We start from the raw sequence: 25,960 nt of genomic DNA, 5'->3' as shown, positions 1-25,960 counted from the left end.
AGCACCCAGGGGCTGTACAGAATAGAAATACTTACTACAAATAAGTGGAACTGCTTATTTCTAAAGGGGGATGGGGAAAAAACCTGCAGACATTCCTCACGCCTAGCAGCATGCAGAGCAAACCCATACTAAGAGGGAATGGCAATCAAGCAGTTCTGTACCAGCATTCTTCCAAATGCTAAGGGCATACCATTCAGCTCTGCTATTTGGATCAGACACAGCAAAAGTAAGAGATGTGTAGATAAAAATTCAGAAAATGAACACAGGTATCCAAGCAGAGAGAACCACAGCTCTTTACAGGCAGGTTGTTTGGGGTTCCCCCCCCCCCTTTTTTTTTTTTAATTTGTTTTTTTGTTTTGTTATGCTCATACACCTCTACCAGACAGACTAAGCAAAGCTTGAACAGCTTTCCCCTGGAGTTTTTTTTAACCCAGAAGATGCTTTTGCATCCACTGACCACTCTAGAAATCAAAGCTCCAGGCCTGCTTTGGCCTCTAGTACACTCCAGGATACAGTTTTGCAATGTTGAATCCTGTTTCGCAGGCATATGTCAATGGACTGTAGGTTTTCACTTTTTCAAAATAATCTGTTACGTTATTCAAAAATACATTAAATTTTTCATTTATACAAGGAAACTTTTTCCCAGTTTGGTCCAGAAATTATCCATATTTGTTGCAATTCAGACCAAAACTACACCAATCTTTTGACAAGTCCCTCAATGAGCACTAGACATGACCACATTTAATTTCATACGTGATTGGAGTCACAGGAGACTTTGGTGTCTTAGCAGGCACAACTCAAGCTGAAGCTGCCTCACCTTGTGGATGATGCACTTAAGCCTGTCTCTGACTTAACTTTACATCAGTTTGATGCACTCCTAGCTTGTTACCTCCGTCTTTTCTTAGTTAAAAGTCAGTATTTTAACAGTCTCCATCCGTCAAGTTGGCTTAAAAGATATTCAGGAAATGGGAGGAGGAAAAAAAGACTTTGTTCCCACATGAAATCCAAGCTAGAAGTTGCACTACAATTTTTTATCAGTCACCTAAAAGATAACCTCTCTACATATATTCCACACTAAGGAAAGGACCAATGCAGCTTTATTTGCATTGTGCCACTAGTACACAGTGCACCATGCCAATTAATACAAGCTAAGATCATACCCCTGTAAAAAAAAAAAAAGCTTTTAAATCCAAGTTTACTGGTGTCACTACACCCAGCTCTTAATAAGGCTAAAACTGCAAGAAAGATCACAGGATCCTTGCAGCAGCTTGCCAAGTACACAACTGCCACTGTTTCATGGTGCACTATTCTGTTCCATTTCAAATGAGCAATCATCACACAGAGTAGCAGTGCCTGAGATGAGATGCCCACCTCCCTGAAGCTAGTGACCGATCTCAGCCATGCCAAAATCCTACCTGTGACTTCAGCTGGCACAAGTGAGACTTTTAGAATGGTAACTTTTCACGTGACCTCCAGCTCTTGGTTTAAAGACAAGAAAATGGGATTCTGAAATATCCTGGCAAGTTTTTCATCACACATGTTAATATCCACAGGGGAGGACATCCCAAAATCACTTCATTAGTGTACAACTGAGTGTAGATGCTTTAGTACTTTGTGCAGGATCCAACATTTAGTTCACAGAAAATACAGACTTGCAATTAAGCCTGACTGAAGATGGAGTGATCAGACTAAGGAGTACTACTATAAAACTATACCAAGGTCTCCCCTCCTGTACTGGAATTTGCATAAGCATAGAGGATACCATTTGACTTGATACAGTTCAGCAGTGCTCAAAAGAAGAGGTGCTGCACCTATCTTCTCTCATACCTAACTCCCATCAATCAGTTTGCAGCAGGTCTGATGTTTGTCAAACTCTTTCCCTAAGCCAGTTTACATCTCTGAGCTGGCAGAAAAACAATTCAGCAAAGTGCAGCATCTTCTGATGCATCATTGAGTTGGATCAGCTTAGCTACAGGCTTGCAAGCATTACAGCTTCAGAATGCAAATGTCTGGCCAGAAGCAGCACCTCACTGCTTTGGGTAAGAGCCAGCTGTTACAGTAGATGGCCTTCATCTAGTTTGCCTTCATCTTCAAGTTAAGTGAAACAAACGGCATTTTGAAGGACACCTACAGAAAACTGAAAAAAGTGATTGCACAATAAAGGGAACAGAGAGCCTTAATATTACACAGGGCTGAAACAGTGTTTCAATCAATTTTGCTTTATGAACTTTTGTTTTATTTCACAATCTGAAAGTTAGATTATTTGCTTAAAATTGGTTCTATTTTTAGAAGGAACTAGCACTACCTCTCCCCAGCCACCATCTAGCTCAGATTGCTACACTTCTTGGGAGTTTGGGTTGGGTTTTTTTTATTTTGTTTTGCTTTTAATATCAACAGGACACCAGAGGTTTTATATACACACAATTCCACCCCCTAGAACATATATCAATGAAACATTTATTCGTCCCTAGGTTAAAAGAGTATTAAGTAGTCAGGAGGACCAGCTTGCTACTCTGTATTCCTCCTACTGTATCCTCAGTGTCTTTCTTACAGAGCTCTTGGCAAATCAGTGAGAGGAATTCAATAGCAGGCACTACAGGGAGCGAGAGAAAGGAAGTCTTCATCTGCCGACTACCAGCAGCTTCTTTGCAATATTCCCATATTTCCTGTAACTGCAGGTTTCATCTCGATTTCTCCTCAAGCCAACTAGCACAAAGGTAATATAGATGCAGTCATGGTTAGTTTCTGCTACCACAAATTCCAAAGAACAGTGACAAAAAAAGGAATCCATTCTGGGTTGGTTTTTTTCCCTGGGTTTGGTGGGTTGGTGGGTTTTTTTGGTTGACTGGTTAGTTTCGGGGGGTTGGTTTTTTTTTTTGTTTTGTTTTTTTTTTTTTTTTGTTTTTTTTTTTTTAAGAGCTTCAAAAAGCAACAAAACACTGAATTGTCAATATTGACTATGCAGATTAAAAGAAACACACCACAACCTGTGATAGGCAGATGTGTATGTTTCACAGGAGGCCCTACCCCACCTTCTCCATAGCAGACAAGAGTTCAAAGCATAGCAGACACAAGACAACACCAGCCAAAAGCTAAAAACTAAGAAGAGAAATTAAATTTCAGATCAGGCATTCATTAACCAAGGACTTAAAAGGATTTAAGGAGTTCTTGGATTATGTTCAGAGACACATTCCAAGCAGCAAACAGGAAACTTATTCCCTTTTGCCATACCGTAGATTTAAGCAGATTCAGTTCTCTAATAGCTACCTGGTAAGACTCTTCTTTTTGCAGCAACAGGTAAGCTAGTTCCACAAAATGATTTCAGAAGATCAAGTCAAAGGAAGATTCCTCCAAGCCACCACTTGAATGAACCCTTCCCCAAAGCTCAGTTCCCTCATTCAAGCTCTTCTCATGCCCACTTACATTGGTACACCAATAAGTTGCCTTGATAACTGCAGGAAAATTTATATTGGAAGACTGACACTTAAATACACTTCACAGAGTAGAAACAAAGCAGCCGGCTTCCCCACCACCTAAATAAGTAAGAAAAATTTGATCTGCCATATTTGTGCTCAAGTCAAAAATACAAAGATAAATGACTAAAACACCAAGCTATTTATCTCCTTCAGGAAAAATCCAAATTACTCACCCTGTTATACATGTATCTAAGCATGAAGTCCAGCAGAAAAGATTTTCCTTTGCGGAAAGCTCCTGCTACAGACACAACTACTATGTTAAGATCTTTGATGTGTTCCTGAAGCAAAATTTTTTCCAATGCTTCTTCATCTAATTCAAAGTTATGGTCATCTTCATGAGCAAGAACAATCTGTATGGGGCGTGGCTTATCCAAATCCACCTCGTCATCCGAGTCTGGCAGGGCATCTGAGTCAGGTAGGGCATCCTCCTCCTCCTCTTCCTCATAATGCTTACCTGCAAATTGACAGGTTACAATACATTAGTAAGTCAGAGCTTAGGGCACCAGACATTTATCTGAAGTGAAGCCTTGAGCTGGGCTTTCATTCCCAGCAGCAAGGGTGATGTTCTTGGGAGTGCACACGTGCAGACAGCGAGATCAACAGCAGTTCCCTGTCCGTTTTCATCAGCTTTGTGTATAGTCTACATTTCAGTTCTTCAGCATTCTCTGTTTTAACAAATCACAAAAGAAAACTGGTTTTCTGCATCAAAATCCCTTTTAAAGGCTTCTTAAGTATAACTTCCATTAAAAATCAAGGGCATTTTCTCTCTTACCTGGAATAAATTAATTAGTTTAAAATAAGCTCCAAAAAGGACTCCAAAAGGCCATTTTTAGATCACCACCTTCTTAAACTATTACGGGGTGGGGGGAATATCAATGTTTTCTGTCAGTTTTGCTTACCAACATGTGTAAGCAAGACCACTGAGCTAGTATATAACCCCAGGATTACATACTTCAGCAGACGAGTAAATTCCTCTCTAATTCCACCATATTACACCTGTTTCAATTCTCAATACAGCACAGAATTCAGAGTGCCTATTCACTGCTTGCAAGAGGATAAACTCCAGACCATGTGCAAGGCCTAACGCTTCTGGGATAAGAAAAACAAAAAACCCATTGTGGCAGTTTCTGGCTTCATTCTCTTCCTATGACATTAAGCAGCAAGATTTAATAACAGTTAAGTACCAACTCTTTCAAAAAGAGTTAAAAAGATATTTTATACACCATTTCAGAATCAATACCCTTTCAGGATCAACCAACAGCTGAAAGAACTATAACTCAGACGAGATTTAAGCTATTAATGAAGATAAATTAAGGTAACACAGTCCTTCAGACATACAGCACAATAGTACCAATATCCTATTTTCCTGACTTCCAGAACTCAGGAATTACGGGGTTAGAGGCCTAAACAAACCGAACAAGTGACCTGTCCAAGACGTTCAAGTACCACAACACTGAAGTTTGTCCCACAGCAGAAATTAACTCTACCACTGGCCTGATTTAACCTTTCCTATCAAGCATCTGGAAGCAGTTTTGTGCTTACAGAATTGCCTCCAATTGCCTCCAAATCTTACAATTTACAGATTGTAAATCTGTAAAACTCCAGATTTACATTTTGCCATATCCTATCAGAACTCCCTGTGCACAAACCTGACTGAGGCACCTTCCTAGCAGTTACTTATGTGGAAAAATCACCGTATGAATTTAAGTACTTTGGACTGCTAGTCATGCTTGCATTTCCAAGCACTGCTTTAATGAAGACCAAGAACTGGCCATCTCCAGTTACTTGATGCATTGCATGCAGGTATGTTACATGGCCCCCATGCTTCCTGTGGAAGCAGCCCAGAAGCAATGTTCTCTTGCAGGGATGTGTCATGAAGCACCATGGGATGCATCACAGTTTAATTTGTTCATGGCAGACCCTGCCAATACACACAGGACCTGCCAAGTCATTTCTGCCAGACTTTGCATCCTAGATACCATCCTCAGCAAAAGACTTATGAACAGGGCCCCAATGCACTCTGTTCTGTGGATGTAATGAGACATTTGAGTTATTATCATGAACTTGAAAAACTGGTAACATGGTGACCCTGGAATTTTTCCAGCGGCTGTCTCTTTAGCTAGTTCTAACAACATTTCACTTCACTGCAAATCAGAGGGGACATCTTCATTTCTAAGCATTGAATCTGTGCTGCCTCAAAAGCCAGTGGAACTAAATCTTAATAAAAAAAAATTGCTCTGAAGGGATTAAGCTAGCGTAGTACTTGGTTTGAAAATGAAGTAACTTGAATGCTTAAATCCTAAGCAGCTAGAACTAAACTCCAACACTAACCAAGTGGGTGTGCAGAACAGGCCCTAGCACCACTCTAACTCAAACTGGTTGACAAAGCCAGCCAAAAAATTCAATTGCACCAGCAGCCTGACAACTGGAAGGAGTAACTTTAAGAAAAAAAGCTGTCAACAGGATACTAAACTATACAAGCTACATTGATAGAATATTGGTCACCACTTCAGAAGGAAAAAAAAAACCTCTCGCCTTTGGCTTAAAGCTTTTGTATTCCCAGAAATTAAACAAGCCCTCTTTTTTTGAAAAAGCTTACAAAACAGCTTTTGTCCCATACAGATAGCATCCTTTGTATGCCAGAAAATAGCCCAGGTGAGGTATGAAGATTTTGACAGTCAGAAAGAAAGCCTTCAGTGTCACAGCCTGGAAACATAAAGGGAATAATTCTATTGACAAATACGTTAAGATTAGACAGGTCCAAGACGAGATGTCCCTGTTTTAGCAAACAGATATCCACACAATGTATCAAAGCCTCTGCTTCTACCTATTCCCCAGGCAACAAGTTTAACTTGATTACTTAAAACAGCCTCATATTCTTTTATTTAAACACATACTTCACTTCAGCTGCAGTCAGGTATCAGTTTTGTAAACTAAGGCAGACTGTAACGTAGTCTGAAGCAACATCCACAACTTCTCTTCATTCACCTGGAGCCTGACATTAACCATCCTTTCCTACCTGGAAGTCATCAGAACTTTAACAGACCTCAAAGCGCGAGCTGTAGCAACACCCTTCCACCAGCACAGAGCATAGCCACCTGGCCTCTTCAAGCCAAGAAGCTTTCCGAACAAACATGTACAGTGGTCTTTTATCACTAGTTGTTTCTAAACAAGCAGATTCTCCCTATCACAAGTAGATAGTACTATCAAGAGCTTACACACAATATGCCTGTTAAAAGCTTGTACGATTAACAACAATATTAATACTATTAATTCTGCACCCCCGGAGCTCACTTAGCTCAGAGGGGACAGGAAAGAAGATTCATCTTAGGCCATATTCAATTCCTATTAGATTTCACTTACCAGCAGAAATTGCAAAGTCAAGTCCAGAGTATCAAGTTGGCTCTTTTGTTTGTTTTGGGTCGAGTTGGTTTTTTGGGGTTGGGTTTTTTTGACTAGCCAGTCTAATGTATCTGAAAGCTGCCAACCCACCTACAGAAAAGATCACCATTGACATGAATCAAGCACTTCAGAGGGTGGAGAACTATAGTGTTGACAGCTGTGAATGAAACTTGATCCATCCAGAAGAGCTGGTTTGATAACTTCACGCTTGAGTTAGAGCACACCCTTCCCTTCAAGAGATTCTGAACTAGTTAGTAATTAGCAGGACAGACATTGAGTAAGTTAAGCATGTTAACTGTAGAACAAGTGTTACTGCTCGTCCCAGCAGCATAATCAGCGTATGCTAACTTGTCACATGCTCCTAGGCAGATGTCACCACCTTTTTGGTCCTCTATACTACCTTCTGGCTGCTTACCCTGTTACTCTGGGTAGCCACCATCTTGGGCAGCACTGGAGTACTTTGGAAGCCTTTCTAAAAGGCTTCAGCATCCTGGGAAGGATCACATTCCGCTTCCAAAAACTACTTTCAGAGAAGTCTCTCAAAACAATGGTCAGGACAAGAAGTCACACTTCACAGTCCAGTTTTCTGCAAAAGCTGCAGAAGCATTGTTGTAAGTTCTGTAAGTAGTTCATAAAATAAGCATGCTGATATCACTGTCTAGTCAGGCCAGGAGTTAATGAAATTCAGAACTCCTTACTACCCCCTCCCTTTCCTCACCTGCACCAGCATGGTCACAGTGCACTACCTGAAACTCAGAATTTAAGTGTATTTGTCTTAAAGCCCAGTCTAAGGACCACAAACTGCTCTAGGTTATTGCAATAGTCCCAGCAAATCAAGTATAGGAATGGATGAGGACTAACTTTAGAAGGTGGCATTCACAGAATGACCATCCCTACACTGAAGCATTTCCAGCGAACTGGACAGTAATTTGGACTTGCAAAGCTCATGGCAGCCTCCCTATGTCTCCATGACAACACATTCTTTACTGCTACAGAGACAGCCAAAGCACCAGACTTCTGTTGTTTTGTTTGTTTTTTTTATTGTTAGTTTTTTTACAGTGTCTCTTAACACTTTCAGAAGTCCAGTTCCATCCCAGTAATGGGGGTAAAGACCCAGCACACCCACGCTCAGGGAGTGGTTGTTTCAGAGGAATGGCTGGTGGCTCCTTGCACTGCATGCAGGACAGCCAGGTAACGCTGCCTCCTGCCAGAGTACTAAAGACAGGCTGGTAGATTCATCCAACTCACTCACGGGGTTGGTCTTAATGCTCTTGGAAATCCCCAAGTCCACAAAAGACCAGACCTCAAGCTTATAGTACATACAGAAAAGCTCTCATTTGTCAAAGCATATGGCACTAGAGCTTGCAGCACATTGTTGCAGGCCCAGAAAGCCATAGCTATATTTTTATTTTTTCAGGATGTTCATCTGACCTTTGAAGCTTCTGTGCTACTGACCTAACACACTCCAGACTACAGTCATATCTACCACTGTGGCTGGAGCTGATGCAAAAAGATCATCAACTGTACTTGTCCCTGAAATCTGCCACCCATCCAGGCCTATTACTGAGGCTAATCACTCCCTAACTCCATTTTGGCTTCTTCCAACCCGATTCATTCAATTAGAGCACGTGAGCTAATGCACAGTTCTGACTGTGCATAATCACTTCCTAACCCAGGTCAAACAGGCTAGGAGATACAAGAGAAGTTATACTGTACAGCAAGGCACAGAAGCAGACGGACTTGAATGGAAGCAAATAGAGCCAAGAGAAGATACTACCACCCAGTTTCCCGACAAGCTCTTCACTCCATTCAGCAACAACTACAGCAGGACTACTAATGACACTCGTCAGCTAAGTATCCAGAACAAGCACCGTTTGTTAAAACGCTAAGCCAGATTTTGAGAACAGTAGCTTCTTGTGTATGTACAGACATTATTTCAACTGAACAAACTCAACTAAATAACCCATTTCTTAAAGTATGAGGTAAAGCGAAAAGCTAATTCCTGCTTCCCCCAAGTACACAGCTAGCAGCTGATGACCTATTTGTCCTGCCGTGTAAGAACATGGGAGTGAGAACAGCCAGCTCAACCTGCGTGCTATGAAAATAAGAGACAGCCTGCTTCAAATGCAAGTTCCTGCACATTTATTGAAATAAAGTACCAACATAGTTACCTTTAAATTTAAACCCAACTACAGCTTGAGCTCGTTAAACACATCATTCACATTCTTTCATGACTAAAAAAAAAGCTCACGTTAATTGCTAAACTCAGCTGGTTTTAGATACAGTATATGTTTTTGATTAACAAGCACTGAATGACAACTAGTAATTGCTTCTCTGGACAGTGGGTTGGACACAGACAACTGCACAGATACAGCACAACATTAAAATAAAATGAAATGCCATTTGCTTTTTAGTGACTTAAGACTTGGATCATGAACAAAGACTAGAGAAGTCACTTTCATTAGCATACCGTTGTAAAATCTCTGTAACATAGGAGTGTCCTTCCATTTGCTATATCCCAAGGAGTTAAAAAGACTTCACTCCATATATCTTCAAGATGGTAGTCTTAATATCTTGTTTGTACAGAAACCTGAACTTTGCTAGAAGCCCAACTTTAAATCAAAGCTTCCAGTACCCCCAATACTTCAGCTCTCAGCATCCCTGAACTTCTTCCTTATGCTCCACAGACACCACACAATTCCATCCATACAAAAGCTATCCTAAGTCTCACCCTCATAGTTCAATACAGATGCACAATAGATTCCTACACACATCTGAATGGCAAAGCAAGCTGAAGTGGGCTACACTAGCCTCAAACCATCTGGCTTGAAATCTTGTTCTACCTCCACGATCTGAGGGAGTTCACAGCTTGAATCAAAAGCTTAAAATACGTTATCATGAGGAAACTGCTGCACATTTAAATGTAATGCATTCTCTCAAAGCTTCACCTAGGAAATTTTCCTTAGAGAGAAAGGAGACAAACTGTTTAAATGTTTCTTGTTTTGGTGTAGTGAACTGAGGAAAGTGTAGGCATGTGTGAACTGAGTTACAGAGCATAGAAAAAAAATAGGTTAACCTTCAAACCTTATTTGGACAAGGTAAAAAATCTGGCACATCTACTGGGGGGAAAAAAAAAAAAAATCACTAAAGTCACAAAATTGTCCTCCCCTTTCTCTAGGAGTACTACTCCATACAATAAACTCATCAAGACCCACATGAAAGCTATGGGATTGTCACAGACATTAATGCATCACTGCTTTCCTATTGCTGACTAGCAAATACTGCCAAGTAGCTCATTTTAAGGCCAGAAATAATTAAACGTTTTGAATATTTCAGCTATAAATAGGACTGATGAGCTAAGTTCCAAAGACTTGTTTGGATATCCAATAAGACTGACAGAGGAGTAGGGGAGGGGGGAAGATGCATTTAACTCTCTCTGTTCCTTCAGGGCAATGGGACATTAAGGGACAGATCTAGAACTGTTACATAAACTGTGAGCAGAAGCGAGAAGTACCTGAAGCTACAATTCTGCCAGGGAAAGGGAAAAAGAAGATATTCTGATGACCTAGATACCTATGAAGCATCATAACTAATCAAACAACAGGCCTGTCTACTACTCTTAAGTGCTTTACACTGCTTCTCTGTTGAATGGTCTGCATGCGTGCAGGAGCACACAGCTCTCCCATGGCTATGCATTTTGCATTCTCCATTTAAGGGGACAGAAAAGCTAGAGGGAGACTTCATTATAATGAAGAGGTGCAGCAAAAAAGTCAACCCTCAAATTCAGCCATTTTCAGCAAATGCACACAAGAGAATACCAATAAGCAGAGACTAAGACAGAAGCAGCACAAACCCTAACACAGCCTAGTAAGTAGCAAAAAAAATAAATTTTTTTATATATATATAAAAATATAAAAGGATTGCTTTTCTGAAAGCACATCATGAACTTACTAAGAAAGATGTTTCTCCATAGCTACAAGGAAAAACTTGGAGGGTAGGGATAGTGACAAAGCATGCTTCTCATCCTCCTTCCACTCTGCCTAAAAATCACAGCTATTATTAGCACACTCACTGAAGGACCTAACAGGATCTCTACCCACAGTAAGGTTTACCAGTACTTTTCCAGCCCCCTCAAAGAATGCTGCTTTAGAATACTAAGAGTAAGGCAGATGAAAGCACTAAAAGGCCTCTTCCTCGCCTTTTCTCCCCTTTCTTACCAATCCTCCAGGTTCTTGAGGAAAGGAGTGAGAATACACCAGATCTGACAATGCCCTAGTTCACCACGGACTCTGGAAGTGGCAAGCAAAAGCTCTGCGTGAACACTGCAGGCTAACCGGATCCTTGCAGGCCACAGATTTAAACTAGGTAGACTTCTGCTTGTATTTCAGAGTGATTTTATTTAAGGTTGTTGCTCACCCAAGAAGACTCAGTCAATATTTCTAACTGGTTTAGGCCATAACTACATTTTATGTACCTTGTATGTATTTTTCATGTCAGCAGCTGACAATTTAAACAGTGATCAGCTAACCCACACGAAGATTTTGAGCGAGAAGGACAGAGAGAAAAGAATAAGGTGAGAGATGTCAATTGCAATTACCCCATGCCTGATCTTCAGATTAGCAGCCAGGATAGGTTTAGTCAGCCAGCTGCATCTGCACCATGGCCATAGAGGAGCTCAGCAGCAAGCAAAGCAAGTGCTCTCTTTCGCTGTACAGGGAGGTATGCCAAAGGGCCAGTTTTCATACTCATTTCCAGGATAAACAAGCTGTCAAGTCAAGAACAGAGCAAGCCAAAGAGGCTTTAATTTTTCCTTTTTGATCAAACCATGCTTCTAACAACCTGAAGCTTCTAAGCAATAGTGATCTTTTAGCCCAACCTCCAGTTCACACTCAGCTTCCCACCTCCCTTTCAGTCCCTGCAGCTAAGAGAGCCTCCCATCCAGCTTTTCCAGCACTGAACTCTGTAATTCGGTTTTAATAAAAAGTTCTACATTTAATTTCAAAGAATAAAGAGCAGCGCAGGGAGAGACCGGGTTTACCTTAAGAACCTGCCTTCTCTAGATCACATAGCTAGCAAAACTGATAGAGTAACTACCTTCGGACACCTTCATGGAGTATTTCAAATCCTCCTCCCTCTCCACTGTTCTTAACCTGGCAGCATCACTAACACACCCACCAGATGAAAGGGAAGTGTGACGGGGGGGAAAACACAACAACATGTGCCAACACAATTAACGCCCAGATCAACAATGTGAACCGAAACAAGAAAAAAAGCCCCATGCAAGTCACATTTAGGGAGAACTGAAACAAAAAAAAAGCCACCAAACCAACCAAATCACATTTTGCATGTGTTTACTTTATCTCCGCTGGAGGAAGAGACCTTTCTCACACAGCTACGACAAAAGTAGTTTTCATCACAATCCCTGCTGCTAAGCACATAGAGAAAGAGGCCTGGGCTGCCATATCGCTTTCCTGCAATTAACCCGTAATAATTGATACTGCACCTAACCATGTCCATATACTTCAGAGCCCCGCACCTATTCTCCACAACTCCCGAGTCTCTGCCAGGCCTTATTGCTGTTCCTGCACAAAAGTCCCTTGCTAAGGCAACAGCTCAATGCACATTTATTCTGCCAACAGGACAGTGCCAGTAACTGCCTCCTCAAGCCTGTTTCAGTAGCACAGCTGAGTCTTAACCACCCACTCACACAAGGGCTCTCCCACTCTTTCCCATTTCCAGCACCACGCAGTACCACACTGCCTTTCCTGCTAATTTTGCTACATATCTGACGCTGCTGAGAGTCAAGTCAGCTAAACAAACCAAACCAGCAGAAAAAGCAATCCAATACGAACAGTCTTCTACAAACTGCATCATGTCAATAAGAATCCAACAAGCATTAGACCTGAAGACAAGCAAAAAGCAGAATTATGGAGCTACAGAGCTTTATCTGCAGGGCATAGGGTTGGTTCAGCTGTACTGTTGAACGGTACAGGACTGCTGCCCTCTGTGTTGGCACCACTGGCCTTGGTCCAGGCACCAACTTATCTTGAACAAACACAAGGTGATGTGCAGTGCACTCTACAGCCTCCGAAACAGCTGCACCAGCACAATTGAGGAGGAGGCACAAGCTGCTTGACTGGGCACTGCTGCCAGAAGAAAAGATCAGCTTTGTGACTACAACCTAGTTAAGCTGGAAAACCTCTCCAGACTCTCAGAACTCACAAGTACAGCTAAGAAGCATATTCATGTGGAGACTGACTTAGTGATATGTGATAACACTGCAAAGATGGGTAGACAACTGGGCTGTAACTGGATCGGACTGTGTGTTGCCAAGGATTTGTCTCGATCTGAAAGAGTTCAGGTTTAGGCTCGGCTAGCCAACACATTTGTTAACCTTCACTTAACGACAAGGTTTCCTTCCTTTGCAAATGGAGGTTAACACTAATTTCAGTTTTGTCAATAACAAAGGCTAGGATGCATAACTGGTGGGAAGACCTTGGGCTTGGCGTAATCCTTCCTGCACTAGAGAAGCATTCCCTTGGACATTCCTACTGAATATACTGTACCTGGCTAAAAGCTATCTCTACTAAAGAGTAGATTAGAATTCTGATCTCAAAAATCAGTTGTCACAAGGATGCTGTAAACACTTCACTTTAGTAGCTCAGTTCCACGCAACAAGCACCTTTGTATCAGTTCAAAGGGCTCAAGACTTACCTAAGCTTTTTTTACCATGATTCACAGCACTTGTTACCACAGAAACCTCAGCCACCCATAGCAAAACAAGAGTCTTAACAACAGAACCATTTTTGGTTTTTAAACAGGATTTTCCTGGGACAGCAAATGCCATTGTTACGTGTACACTAGTGGCTGCTGGCCAGTCAAGCCTAGTGGGGAAAAAGAGGAGAGTAATCCCAGAGGCAAGGCAAGCCACACCATCCTCCTGAAAGGAACAAACACAGAAGGGGAGTTGGTTACTACTTCTCTTTAAGTCAAGTTCTTGGACTAGTCTGAATACATCTAGTCAATCTAACTGCTGTTCTACAGGACAGCATAGCATATCTTATGTTGAGACTACAAGTGATTTAATATCCATCTTTCACTTTGGTGGAGAAGGAACAGGGAAATACAACTGACAACTGTATGTTTAACACCCCCCTCCAACCAACATTTTAGTTTTTGTAGGTCATGTTTATTGTCCTCATTCTGTGGATCCATGAAAACTTTCCTTACAGTGTATAGAGCACAAACACTGGGGAGAGAAGTCTAGGTTTAGAAGATGAACCCAAACAGAGATAGATAGCAGTGTAGCGCTCTTCAAAGCTCATAAAAGCTTAATCTAATCAGTTTTAATGCACTACAGAAATAAGTCAACAACAGTTTAGACTACAGAACAGCTCAGTTTGATATTTGATTAATGAAACAGTGATATGCCTGCAACTCAGAGTACTTGGAGTGAGACTAAGAATAACACTCAGTCCACCACAAGCCAACTTACAACCTCTTTAAAAGCACCAGATTGCATTTGAAGGTTCTTCTCAAACAAGTAGAATTCCTAGTAGCATCTGAAGGTTCCACAAGTATTTAATCGCATCTGCTATCTAAATGCTCATAGTGGACAGCGTGTTCAGTTTTCCACTGAAAAGAATTAAGCTTAATAGTAGAAGTTGCATTTCTTAATGCTCCTACCACCATTATTTTATTTTGAAAGATTTTTTTTTTGCCTTTTAAATCTCAGAGCATAACATGTGGTAAGTTTTCAGTAGCTATTTATTTCTATAGTACTATAAGCACTAGAAAATACCCCAGTTCTGTGCCCCAGCCCCCAAAAGCATTACTTATTGCACTTTTCCAAACAATTTATGTACTAAGAAGTCTGACATACTAGCATTTTGAAAGATCTCCTTTTAAGTATTCTGTACTGCATTCCCTCCCTCATTCCCATGACAAGCTTAAGACTTTGTTGCTTGGAAGATAATTGCCTTGAGGGAAGCTTTAAGGCCATGTTTAGAATCGCACTGCTGTCATTAACAAAAAAAAAAAAAAGTCCTTAGTATTAGTTCAGAATTACAATGTATTTAAGAAATTATTTCTCTTAAAAGCGGGATGATTTGTTTTAATTAAGTGATTTGGTTTTATCAAGACCCTTAATCTAATTTTCGACAGCAGTCATTTTCATTACTATTCTATGTCTAAGCAAAACATTCAAGGAAGCTAAACTTCTACCTCCACGCCTAGCAGTTCAGGTGCTCCAAGTGACTGTTCCTCCCATGAAATCAGTATTGTGATTACTTCCACATTAGGCAGAGGATTGACAGATGGTACCTTTCATTTACCAATTGTTTAAGGTTCCCTGAGTAGATTCCACTACACAGACCAAGACAAATGAACAGCCACAAGACCCTTTCTTACATTTACCTGAGGAGCTAAAAATGCAGAAAGGGTTGAGGAGGGGAGAGGAATAAGACACAGCATGCAAGTTTGCAGGCATCACAGGATTGGGTTTACAGAGACAGTTAAAATAACTGCACTTATTCTTCCACTCAGCAGTACCACCCTGTTTGAGAAGATAAGAGGTGAGAACAACTTTTCCAAGTACACACAACAAACAAGAAGTAGTCCTAACACGTCAGTACAAGCAGTTGAGACATGTTCTCCAACAGGTTTCTATAATTTTTAATCCAAGGAAAAAAAAGAAAGCCTTGTTGTCCTGGAATCATTACACAACACATTGTTCAAAAGACACTTCAAATACTTCACTGAGACCAATGAGAACTTGTAAATTCAACGTGCCAATCTCTAAGGTGATAGTGGAAAAAAAAAGGTATTACAATTTGACACTAATTACAGACTGGAACCTGATTCTGATCTCACATGAGCAACAACTGCATAAGAGCAAATTAAGTTCTACTCTCAAATACCAATTTACTGGAAATTACATTCTACACTTCATGTCTGTAATCTGTGTAACATTTTATTAGTTCAAATCTTCAATGCCGCTGCCTTCCAGGTTTTGGCTGCTATTCCAGTCTTTTAACAGAAACTTGCCAAGACTTGCAGTAGCACACAAACCCCACCTGGCCATGCAGAAATCACTGGTATGTAGGGCTTGAAAATGCAATCAGTCATTTGCTCATTGTCTGCACTGAAAATAAAGCCGGAAATACATCTAGAAGAAGAAAAAAATATTAGATGAGACCTCTCCCCTCCTAGCAAATGCATATCAAAATATCCCTCATACCATACGCAAGCCGTAAATAGAGGCCCAGTAACCGAGCTGTAAGCCGAGTCCTTTCCCAAAAGGTACTTTGTGTATCTTACAGCTTTGACAGTTCTCTTATCTATTCCTCCAGGGGACAGAACAGCAGGGTGATTCTTTTAAAAGCAGCTGGTCTTTCATAAATAATTTCCGCAGAGGCCCAAATGGACTTCTCTTTCACATTATATTTTATTTCTTACTAGCCCTGCTCATGATTTTTATCAAGTTGGCATCAAATAGGAATTCCAAAACCCAGCTTACCAGCTTTCACTCAAGTAACTTTTATCAGACTGTCCTGGATGCTATATGGCCTAGGAATGCCATCTTTGGTGTCAAACATTGTGCTTTAAGTTTTTCCAACCTTAAAGAGGAGCCAGCTACTAACTACTACTAATTATAAAGTTAGCGCTGCTATTTTTTCTGTTTAGTTAATGGGAAAGAGAGGAGATCCTTATTTAGCTTTACAGATCATACTGAGCACAAAGATCTACTATTCTCACGCTAGAATAAGATACAAACTAGTCTTGTTAGCTCAAGGAGCAACATCCCCCTGGAGCAGATGGAATTCTCAGTGACAGACTCCAGGCAAACTAACTAGATTGCTTTAGGATATGTAAGCACATGAACAACTTGCCACTGACGTAATTCATTATGTGAATTTACCATCTATGGCACTATAATGGCGCATGTCCTCTCTCTCACAAATGCAAAGGGGGAGGGAAAGCTCCTTGCTTTGCTGCAGAGTGAGAACTCAGTTAAACACCAACAGGTTGTACTTGCCTAGTATTAATTTATACCCTAGACCATCTCCCAGTAACTTGTTTGTACAGCTGCAGAATACAATGGGTGTTACCTTCAAGTCTTAGAAGATAAATTCAGTCAAATAAAAATTAGCAATGGGGAAGGAAAGACAGATCTTCAAATTCCTCAGATTCCATCCCAGATCTCTTAAGCGGACAGAGGATCGTCTTCCAAATTTAAATGCCTTCTGAGTTTCTCCAACTTTTATATTGAATGTGTTTCAAAAAGCGTGCTCAGCAAGCACATAAAATCTTGCTTTCCTGGAAGTGAACACTACAAAAAATATATTGATTTATTTCAGAAAAAAAAACCCAGAAGTTAAAGGTCAGACAAGTTAGCTACCAATGCCCTCAGAACATTAGTCCCTATTACGCATTAATTTACTGATAGAAATTACTTGATTATAAACCTTGTCCTAATAGACCTCACTCATTTCATATCAGTCATTTCTCTGCAGCTACTTGAAACAGCAGACACCAATCTAAGTGATGTTTTCACACCTATTTCAAACTTGCTCATCCATTTGTTCTGGTATTACGGATACAAATCGCAACCCTACAAATGTATTCACGTAAATCAATTCCCTACACAGCACTATGACCTCAAAATCAGCTATGGGATGAGACAGTGTTCTTCATGTCAAGAACAACCTTCCAAAAACAAGGAAAGCTACTTCCATCTTTCCTCCAGGACATCTCAAGAAGTTCATGTTGCTGAAAATGTTTTGAGAAAGAGACACAGTCAGAGTAAAGTCTTAAGAACCAATGTATATAACTACTTCTGAAAACTTCCAGTTAATTACAAATACAGGCCTGCCTACATAGAAGCTTAGAAAATATTTTTGTGCCTGGTTCACCTTAGATAGTTGAGATTAAAGACAAAACCTTAAAATACTAATACACTAAGTTTGAGAAGTTAATGCAGGATTTAACAAAAAGTTGGAAAACTGCACTCAAACGAGCAGTTTGCACACCACATTGTAGGCACACCATGCAGCAACAGTAAAAACAAGGAAATCATTAAGTCTGATTTTAAAGTTTAAAACTTCCCATGCAAAGACTGCCCTGCCAGGGTATCAAAAATTATCCCCAGGACGGGACCTTTTCATGACTGCAGTGCAATAACAAAAGCAACTTCAAACTTCACCTTACATAGAAAAGTTAGATTTAAGTGAAACTTGGCAGTTTTCCTTATGAATGTTCTTGGAACAGTTAGAAACTTTTACAGATTGTGCTAATATGTACAACAGCATACTAACAACAGGCACAAAGTTAAAACTACTTTTATATCATAGTGCTGAAGCGAAACCTGAGATCCAGCTTGTGCTAGAGACTAACACTGTGGTTCACTACCAAAACAAGAACACAGAATTTAATTTACCTGCATTTCCGTCCACTTATTACATCTGTTTTTGCAGTTGGGCAAAGCTCAAAGTCAGAGAAGATGCGATACTGCTATCAGGAGATAAGTTATTACATTGGAGGAAAACCGCCATCCCTCCTCCCCTCCAACAGACTCACTCTTATCCAGTCTAGGCAGCTTGAGGTAGCGTCCCTATTCTTATTAGGACAAGAAGAGAAAACAACCCCTCATCTATTCCAGTATCTTTCTCCAGTCAGTGGTACTTTATTAGTACAGGCAGTAAGCAAACATTAGTCACTGATATTTAACCAAAACACATGGACTGCAGTTGGCACAAGGTACCCGAGAAGTATCAGCACTCCAGCCAGACCTGGCTCAGGCATTCCTGTCCATCCAACACAAACAAGAGCTGCTTGGCCTCCTAAACCAGGAGAGACCGCCGTATATAAAGGAATGCTTTCATGACAGTTCAAGTAAAACCGTTCTGTGCTAGAACTATTTCAGAAATGTCTTTAAGTTGCAGGCAGGTGAACATGAAAAAGAAAGAATACAGCCTTCCTTGACCCTACTCCCCCCTTTTAAAAGAAGTGTAGTTGAAACACTGCAGAGCTATTGCTATTATTTGAGGAGGAACTGTAACATCATTAGTGACTTTAGGATAAGCTGGAACATAACAGCCGTTAAGCAGCACTTAGTAATGGTACAGGAGGAGTTATAGGCCTCTCCAGTTACATTTCTCTTCTCATAACTATTTGAATTTACCACTCTGCTTTACTTCATTGTACAGAAAGCTCTTCTGCAGGCAGGCACAGATCACCCATAGCTGTACGTGCAGACCCTATCAATATAAGTTGTTCCAAACTCAAGATATGCAAGCAACTTAACAGTGACATGTGCATATTACTACCACTAATGATGACACAGCTACCTCAAAGGCCATTTATTACAGGTGTGCTGGCGCTTTTATGACCCTGAGAAAGTTATGCAATAATCTAATGCTTTGAGGTTATTAAACTCCACAGTGGTGAAAAACACAGACAATCACTAAAGACATTTCATCAGTGCTGGGCATGGGGAGGAAGAGAAACCAATACCCAAGCAGTATCTTAACCTCAATCTCTAGACTGACTCTTAAATTATTGAAACGGCAACGCTGACAAACACAATCAAACCCTTCCACATGCTCAGAAGCATTGCCTTGTCCTCCCTACAAAAAAAAAAAAACAAAACCAGTCAGTAGTAGCCACTCTGCACACCTGCCAGCCTGTAGTGCTGTTAAATTTCCCAGCCCCTAGTTGGCTTGCAAATGAAGCAATTGAAACCATTAGCGGCACATGGCATCTGCTCGGATTTTGTTTAATCGTGCCCCAGTCCAATCGTTCTGCTTCCAAATTAAGTGAGAGTTATACAACAAAGACGTTAAAATAGTTCGGTGCTAAAATCCTCACGCAACTCAGTGTTCAAACCCACACAGCCCTCACAACTCCCGGCTCCCCCCTCACACGGGGCACGGCAGAGAGGGGGTTACAACTTCTCAGCTTTTAAGCTATTCTTGAGAAATAAACATATTTAAAAAAAAAAAAAAACCCATACTGCGCAGACTCCGGCACAGCCGAGGCTAAACACCGAACCAGAGACATGTCCCACCGCCAGCAGAGGATCCATCACAGGAGCAGCGCTGACGGCGGAGCACCGGGGCCGCGCAGGCGACGGGCCCACACGGCTCAGCCCCCTCCTTCCCCGAGCTCTCCCACCAACACCGGTGCCGCTCCCTTCGCGGGCGGACGCGGCTCCGAGGAACCTGGCGCCCTCCGGCCCGCCTGACCTCAGCAGCGTGCCCGCCCAGCGGCCCGGGGGGGGCCCACCGCCGGCACCGGTCCGCGCCGCGGCCCGCACCCCCCGCTCCTCAGGCGGCGTCCACACGGGCGGCGGTGAATAAGGTCACCGGCCCCCGGCCCGCACTCACAGCCGCCCCCGCTCCGGTACGGGCCGCCGGCCGCGCCGCGGGAGGCCCCAGCCGCACAGGGAGAACGGGGTGACCCCGCCGGGGAGCGGGGCCGCCGCGTCGGCTCCCCCGCCGCCCACCGAGGGCGGGCGTCGGGGCAGGCGGCCGCCCCCGCCATTTTGAGGAGGGGGGAGACACCGGGGCCTCCCCTGCCGCCGCCCGCCGACCCGTCCGACCGCCCAGCACCGCGCCTCCCGCCAGGGCCCCGCCGCCACCCGTCTGTCCGTCCGTCCCGAAGCCGGGGGGTCCACGTTACCTGCCGGGTCTGGCCGCCGGCGGGCCGGACCCGCGCGCCGCGCCGCGTCCCTCTCCGCCATCTTGTCCGGGTTTAAAATTAACTCGCCGTGACGTCAGAGCTCCGCCGCCAGACCTTTTATCACCCGCCGGCGGCGGCGGCGCGCGCACGGGGCGCGGGCGAGGCGGGGCCTCGCGCCCCACGGCTGCCCGCCCGGGGAGGGGAGGGGAGGGGAGGGGCGGTGCGGCGCGTGCGCAGGGGGCGGCCGCCCCCCACCCACCCCGGGGGTGGCGCGTGCGCGGTGGGTCCCCGCCCGGCGGCGGAGAAGATGGCGGCCGCCGCCTGTGCTGAGCTGGGACCAGGGATGGGGTGGCCCCCTCACGGCCCAGCAGCCCGGGGCCTTGGGTGAGGAGAGGGGCCCGGAGAGCAGCGGGGCGTCTGGGGCAAAGGGGCGGAGGAGGCTCGGCTGCTGAGGGGGCCTCAAGGCCGCACGCAACGCCTCAGGGCCCGCCGCTCCCAGCACAGCTCGCCGCTGGTCCCTTAAGGCTACCCGGTGGCGCCCACCTTTCCCTGCGCTGCGCGTCGCTTCCCTTTTCCACCTCTCTTGGGCTACGGGGACGGCCAGGAAAGTGGCCCAAGCCCTCTGCGCTTCAGGCAGGAGCACTGACTCCTCTCTTGAGTTCTTGCATGCTGTGGCACTGCTGCTGCTTTTGGGCTGGAGACACACAAAAGGACAGTGCTGAATCAGAGCAAGCCACACAAGTTCCTAAGGGACCAAACTTTTCTGGGTTTTCTTAATAGTCTTGTTGCTCTAAAACCAAATCAACCTTAGTGCATCCTTTGGAAAGGCCGGCTGTTAAAGCCACTGTTAAAAGCCGCTGCCTTTACCGCACAAAGGTTTTAGTCTGTGAGGTTTCCTATTGCTAAAGGTCATGTAAACCTTCACAATCAAATTGGTCGGTGTGACCTTGTCACTTGGTAGGACAACACATTTTGTCTGATAAATCAGCATGTGAGGTGGACAACAGCTTTGCAAAACCCACCTCACCGTGGTAACGCTCTCAGTTTTCTCAAAGTCTTGAGCTATGCTAACTTATTTGGTCCTGGAGACACAACTTTTGAGTGACAGCAATCTAAAAAAACAAGCAGAGTTTGGTTCTGCCTAAACAGAGGACCAGGGAAAGCTCAGGGGAGAGCTTCAAAGCAAAAACCAATGGGTTCTCGCGGCACCTGGAAGTGCTTTCCAAACCTTTTCCAAACCCTGCTTTTGGTGCTTTACTACTGAGGTAGCACATAAGGGTCTTCCTAACATTGGGGTCCATTACATTTGGTGCTGTGCTTACAGTGGCAGTCCTTGCCTCAGAGTTTGGTGTCTGAAGCATGTTTACAAAGACATTAAAATGTCTAAAAGATGCTGTAATCACAGCGAGAACTGCAGAAGGGTACAACGAGCAAAACGATAATCATATATTCAACTCTAGTTATGCCACTTGTAAAAATATGCAATGCCGTAAAACTGTCAAGGACTTCATTATTCTAGATTTACATCAGCATAAATGGCAGTGCACTTCTGCACTTTGTACAGAAGTGTTGATATGAATACTAGAAAAAACGTTGACATTGGCCTTTTGCAGTTTGATACCTTCTAATTTGGGGAAAATGAGTGTGCCATTGCCTGTCCTTCTAACCCCATCCAAAGTCAAGAGGAGAACCTTTCCTGACCTCAGAAAGACGGCAGAGCGCACTCTACATGCAGAGGTATTTCAGACATACACAGGAAATCAGGCAAAGGGAAATACTTTGAAGTAAAACACATGGAAAGGTAGAAACACTGTTAACGGAGGGACTTAAGCTTCAGCAGCTCAATATGAAAACTAAAAAACTGGGGAAAACCTCCACAATACTAAAGAAGTTTCCCACTAGTGGGAAAGTAGGGCTAGTAAACACCCTTGTTTCTGATCAAGGCTGGAATAGTTTATGCAAAGAAGGGTCTGAAATAGTGCATATACAGACAGATTTCTGCTCCACGCAACAGGATTTGCTGCTGCTGTAATGTGAGAACAGAAGTCAAGAACTCGGAGGTCAGAAAGCTCAACCTTCATTCTGCCCTTTTACGTTTGCGGGAAAGGAGGAGACGTTTTCTGAGCTGAGGATTTTGCTATCAACTTGTCACCTGCTGGCTGCAAAGGTCCCCATCTCCACCACGCTCCCAGCTGCGTGCCACTTTCCTCTGAGCCAGGCTATGCAAGGAGTTAGCACTGAAACTGCTTAAGCTAGCTGCGGATTTGGCCTGAAAGGAGCTTGGGAGCAACAGCACAAACTGCTGGCAGGCTGTGGTGGGAAGGGACTGCCGGAGCAGGAAGACATGTCTAGTCCCCTCGGCTAGCAGAGTTTTACACTACAGACAGCATCTTGTCCTAGATTTGGCCATCGTGGTTTAAAAAACTGCTGTCCTAAGCTTGTGCCAAACATACTTTGGGCCAGTCAACACAACTAGTGCTATCAGCCCCAAGGCAGGGGCTGCTCAGCCACTCTGGTGGCAGAGCTCTCCCCACCCGCAGCTGGAAGGGAAACAGATCCATCACAATGTCTCCTGGCCTTCAGACAGCATGGCATGGCAGGGGACAGGACAGTTCCTGACCCATGCAGGCAGAGCCACCCACTGGACACTAGAAAAAGCCATATCAGAGTCAGGTTCTTTATGCCTTTCTGTATAAAATGCTTCTCCATCCCTGTCAGGTAACCTGTGCAATGCCGCTGTGTTTGTTTAAGGTGATGACAAATGTGTAAGCCAAACACCCACCTGAAGCATGCTGAACACCACTCCTGGGCTGGGGAACAGAGCAATCTCCCATCCTGAAGGGTTGAGGGACCTGGGATGCGCTGGAGAGGTCTCTGTTGGCAGTACTGCGCTTACCCACGTCTTTCCTCATCTGCTTCAGGCTGTAGAGTCCAAATCTCAGTCTTCCCTCCAGGCTATGCAGGCAGCCGGGAGCTGAGGACAGACAGCCGTGAGATAAAGGTGGTCCTTCTGGCAGCCCCCACCGTCTGCAGCAATGAGGCGCCTCTGACCCCTTGGCTGCAGTCCCTAGGGCCACCCAGGGCTTCCCAAGGGAGCAGGCTGGGGAGGCAAGGAGGGATCGGTCCTGCGGTGGTGAACCCACGCGGGCACTGAGAATGGCCAGGGTAGATGGTGAGCAGCTGCCCTCCCACCAGACACCACCAAGGGAGCTGCGTCACTCAGGCAAGCCTGAGATTTCCTAACAGTCTCCCACTGGGAAATCTGCCTGGATCTCAGGCTTGCTCCCAGAGGCAAATATGTGCCCTCCCAGAGTTCAGAAAAGCCCCGCAAGGCACCTCATCTCACTTTTCTCTGAGAAGCGCCCAGGTTGTGGCACCACGGCTCTACTACTCATGAGCTTCATCTACTCACAGCTTCCCACCTCTTCCAGCTGGAGCCCTCCTCCCCTCTGCACAGTGCCAGCAGGCGTTGGAGGCTGTGCTGCCCACCCAGCCCCTGCCCTCTCTGCAGCTGGATCCTCCCGTTGACTCCGTCTTCCCATCACCGATCCCTGCATCCTGCCCACATGCAGAAACACGCTGCTTGGTCCCGCCCAGGCTGGCCGGCGTTTGCCTCACCACCTCCGCGAGGATCTCAGCCCCATAAACAGGCAAGCTTGGTTTCCTGTGCATTTTTTCTGATGTTTGCCATTCCCCGAGAGCATCTCAGATTCAGAGGTGCCTTCATCCGTCACACAGACGATCTAAAAGTTGCTGCGTGTCACCAGAGAGTGCCTGGCGTAGCCCTGAGCTTGTAGCTACCTCTGTGTGTTTGCATGACCTGGGACTTGCCCCAGCAAGGCCTGGGCGTGAATCCAAACCTGGTTCTCCTGCAGAAAGGCTCCAAGGAAGCAGAGGTTGTTGGGAGGAGAAAGCAAGTTGGGAAGGAGGGGAAAGAACAATTTACTAAATCACCTGAACCTGCAGCTGTCCCACATGCCAAGAGGAGATGCCATTTTAGCTGGCAGCAGCACACATGCTCAAGAGACAGAGAGCAGCCCCTCGCATACCACCCGTTTATAGCGAGCCAAGTGGGAGACACATCCCGTTCTCCCCTGGTGATGACTCAAGAGCTGCTCCTCTGGGGAGGAAGGATGAAATAACGTTGAATTTTAGCTGTTGTTGGAGCAGCTCAGAGCATGTTGCTAGGCACCAGCTGCAGGAATCGCCTGCAGGTGCTTTCACAGGAGGAGTTGGGCCAGTTTACTGGGCTCTCCCAGTGCAGCCCAGTGCCAAATACCTTTGAAACGGGCATAATCTGTTCTCAGCCTGAAGGAGCTGTTGCACAATCTCCCCAGGATTAAGGGTTTAAATCCCCACAGCCGGCAGGGAAGGGCAGTGGGCAGACTCTGGAGCCATGCTGGCCTGCACCGTCTGTCTTATGGGTCTCTCTGGGGCAGTGGCACCCAGCCTGCCTGGGGAGGTGGCAGTCTCACAGGTGTGAATGGGACTGTCCTCCCCTGCCTTCCCTTATCAGGGTGATTGAAGTCTTCAAAGGATTAAGTGGCTACGTGGTTTTCCTCCACTCCTGGAAATGAAGCTCTGTAGTCAGCTGAAGCTTTCATGTGCAAGCATTTGCTCAGACTCCTATCATTTGGGTCTGTATAAACACAGTGCGATTTCCATCTTGCTGTTATGCAAGAACACAAGGAGATAAGGCTGCTTTTAAAGCCTGGGCTAGATACTGGCTCCTGTGGAGGCTGCAGCGTGGCTTAGAGTGCTGATACACCTGCAAGCCCCAGGGCTGCCCTGCGGCAGAGGTGGCTCTGTCTCCAGACAGGACGTTGCCTCCAGCCTCACCCGGAGAACGTGTCTGCGCACCTGCTGCCTGCTCTGAGGGGATTTTTGACTTGCCTCTAAACATGAGACCAGCTCTCCTACCGGGGAGTACGCACAGGCTTGTTAAATGCCAGTATGGTGAAATGTGTTTCCACACAGCCTTTAAACTGCTTTTTCTCACCTGATCTGGGCATCTCTAAGCACCCCTGGAGTTTGGGTCCCCTTGGTGGCATTTCCCAATGGCTATGAAGGCCACCCCAGAGAAAGCACTTTTCCACATCCCCAGACCCTAGCTGCCAAACTTCTTGTCCTAGAAAAAGAGGAATTGCTCCAGCTGTCACTGATGCCCATGGAATGTCTTGCAGAGATAATCACAGCAGCCGCTGAATCTGTATGGCCTCCCAAGGCACGGAGCTGTGTCTGCTTTGGGGGCAGTCAGCAAGGCTGAAGGGAGGAGCAGTCCCCAGTGGTGCCTATGCTCTTGGTGACACCGTGCTTCAGCCCGCACCACACTTCAGTCCATGGTGCAGCATGCAAAGATCAGGTTACCCGAGACAGTTCGGGATGAGAGAAAGTACTGCACT

General features: G+C 44.5%; 1 protein-coding gene across 6 annotated transcripts in view; it reads right to left on the bottom strand.

The window, feature by feature from the left end:
• The window catches only part of ATL2 (atlastin GTPase 2), a 39,768-nt gene extending 19,016 nt beyond the window's left edge, over positions 1–20,752 (bottom strand). For 3 of the 6 annotated variants that reach the window (XM_074579119.1, XM_074579123.1, XM_074579118.1), the window contains exons 1-2: positions 20,559–20,752; positions 3,650–3,930 (exon numbers count right to left, since the gene is read on the bottom strand). In XM_074579119.1, coding sequence (XP_074435220.1) covers positions 3,650–3,930; positions 20,559–20,619 — 342 coding nt within the window. In that variant the 5' untranslated portion in view covers positions 20,620–20,752. Of the gene's footprint in view, positions 1–3,649; positions 3,931–15,952; positions 16,098–16,987; positions 17,209–18,315; positions 18,382–20,558 lie in introns of those variants that run through there. The other 3 variants (XM_074579120.1, XM_074579121.1, XM_074579117.1) reach the window with 3 other exon arrangements.
• Between the last annotated feature and the right edge of the window lie 5,208 nt (positions 20,753–25,960).

Source organism: Larus michahellis, chromosome 3 (genome assembly GCF_964199755.1).
Source record: "Larus michahellis chromosome 3, bLarMic1.1, whole genome shotgun sequence".
Taxonomy (NCBI): domain Eukaryota; kingdom Metazoa; phylum Chordata; class Aves; order Charadriiformes; family Laridae; genus Larus; species Larus michahellis.
Note: the sequence above shows the minus strand (reverse complement) of the source record. Positions and strands in the feature narration are given on the sequence as shown.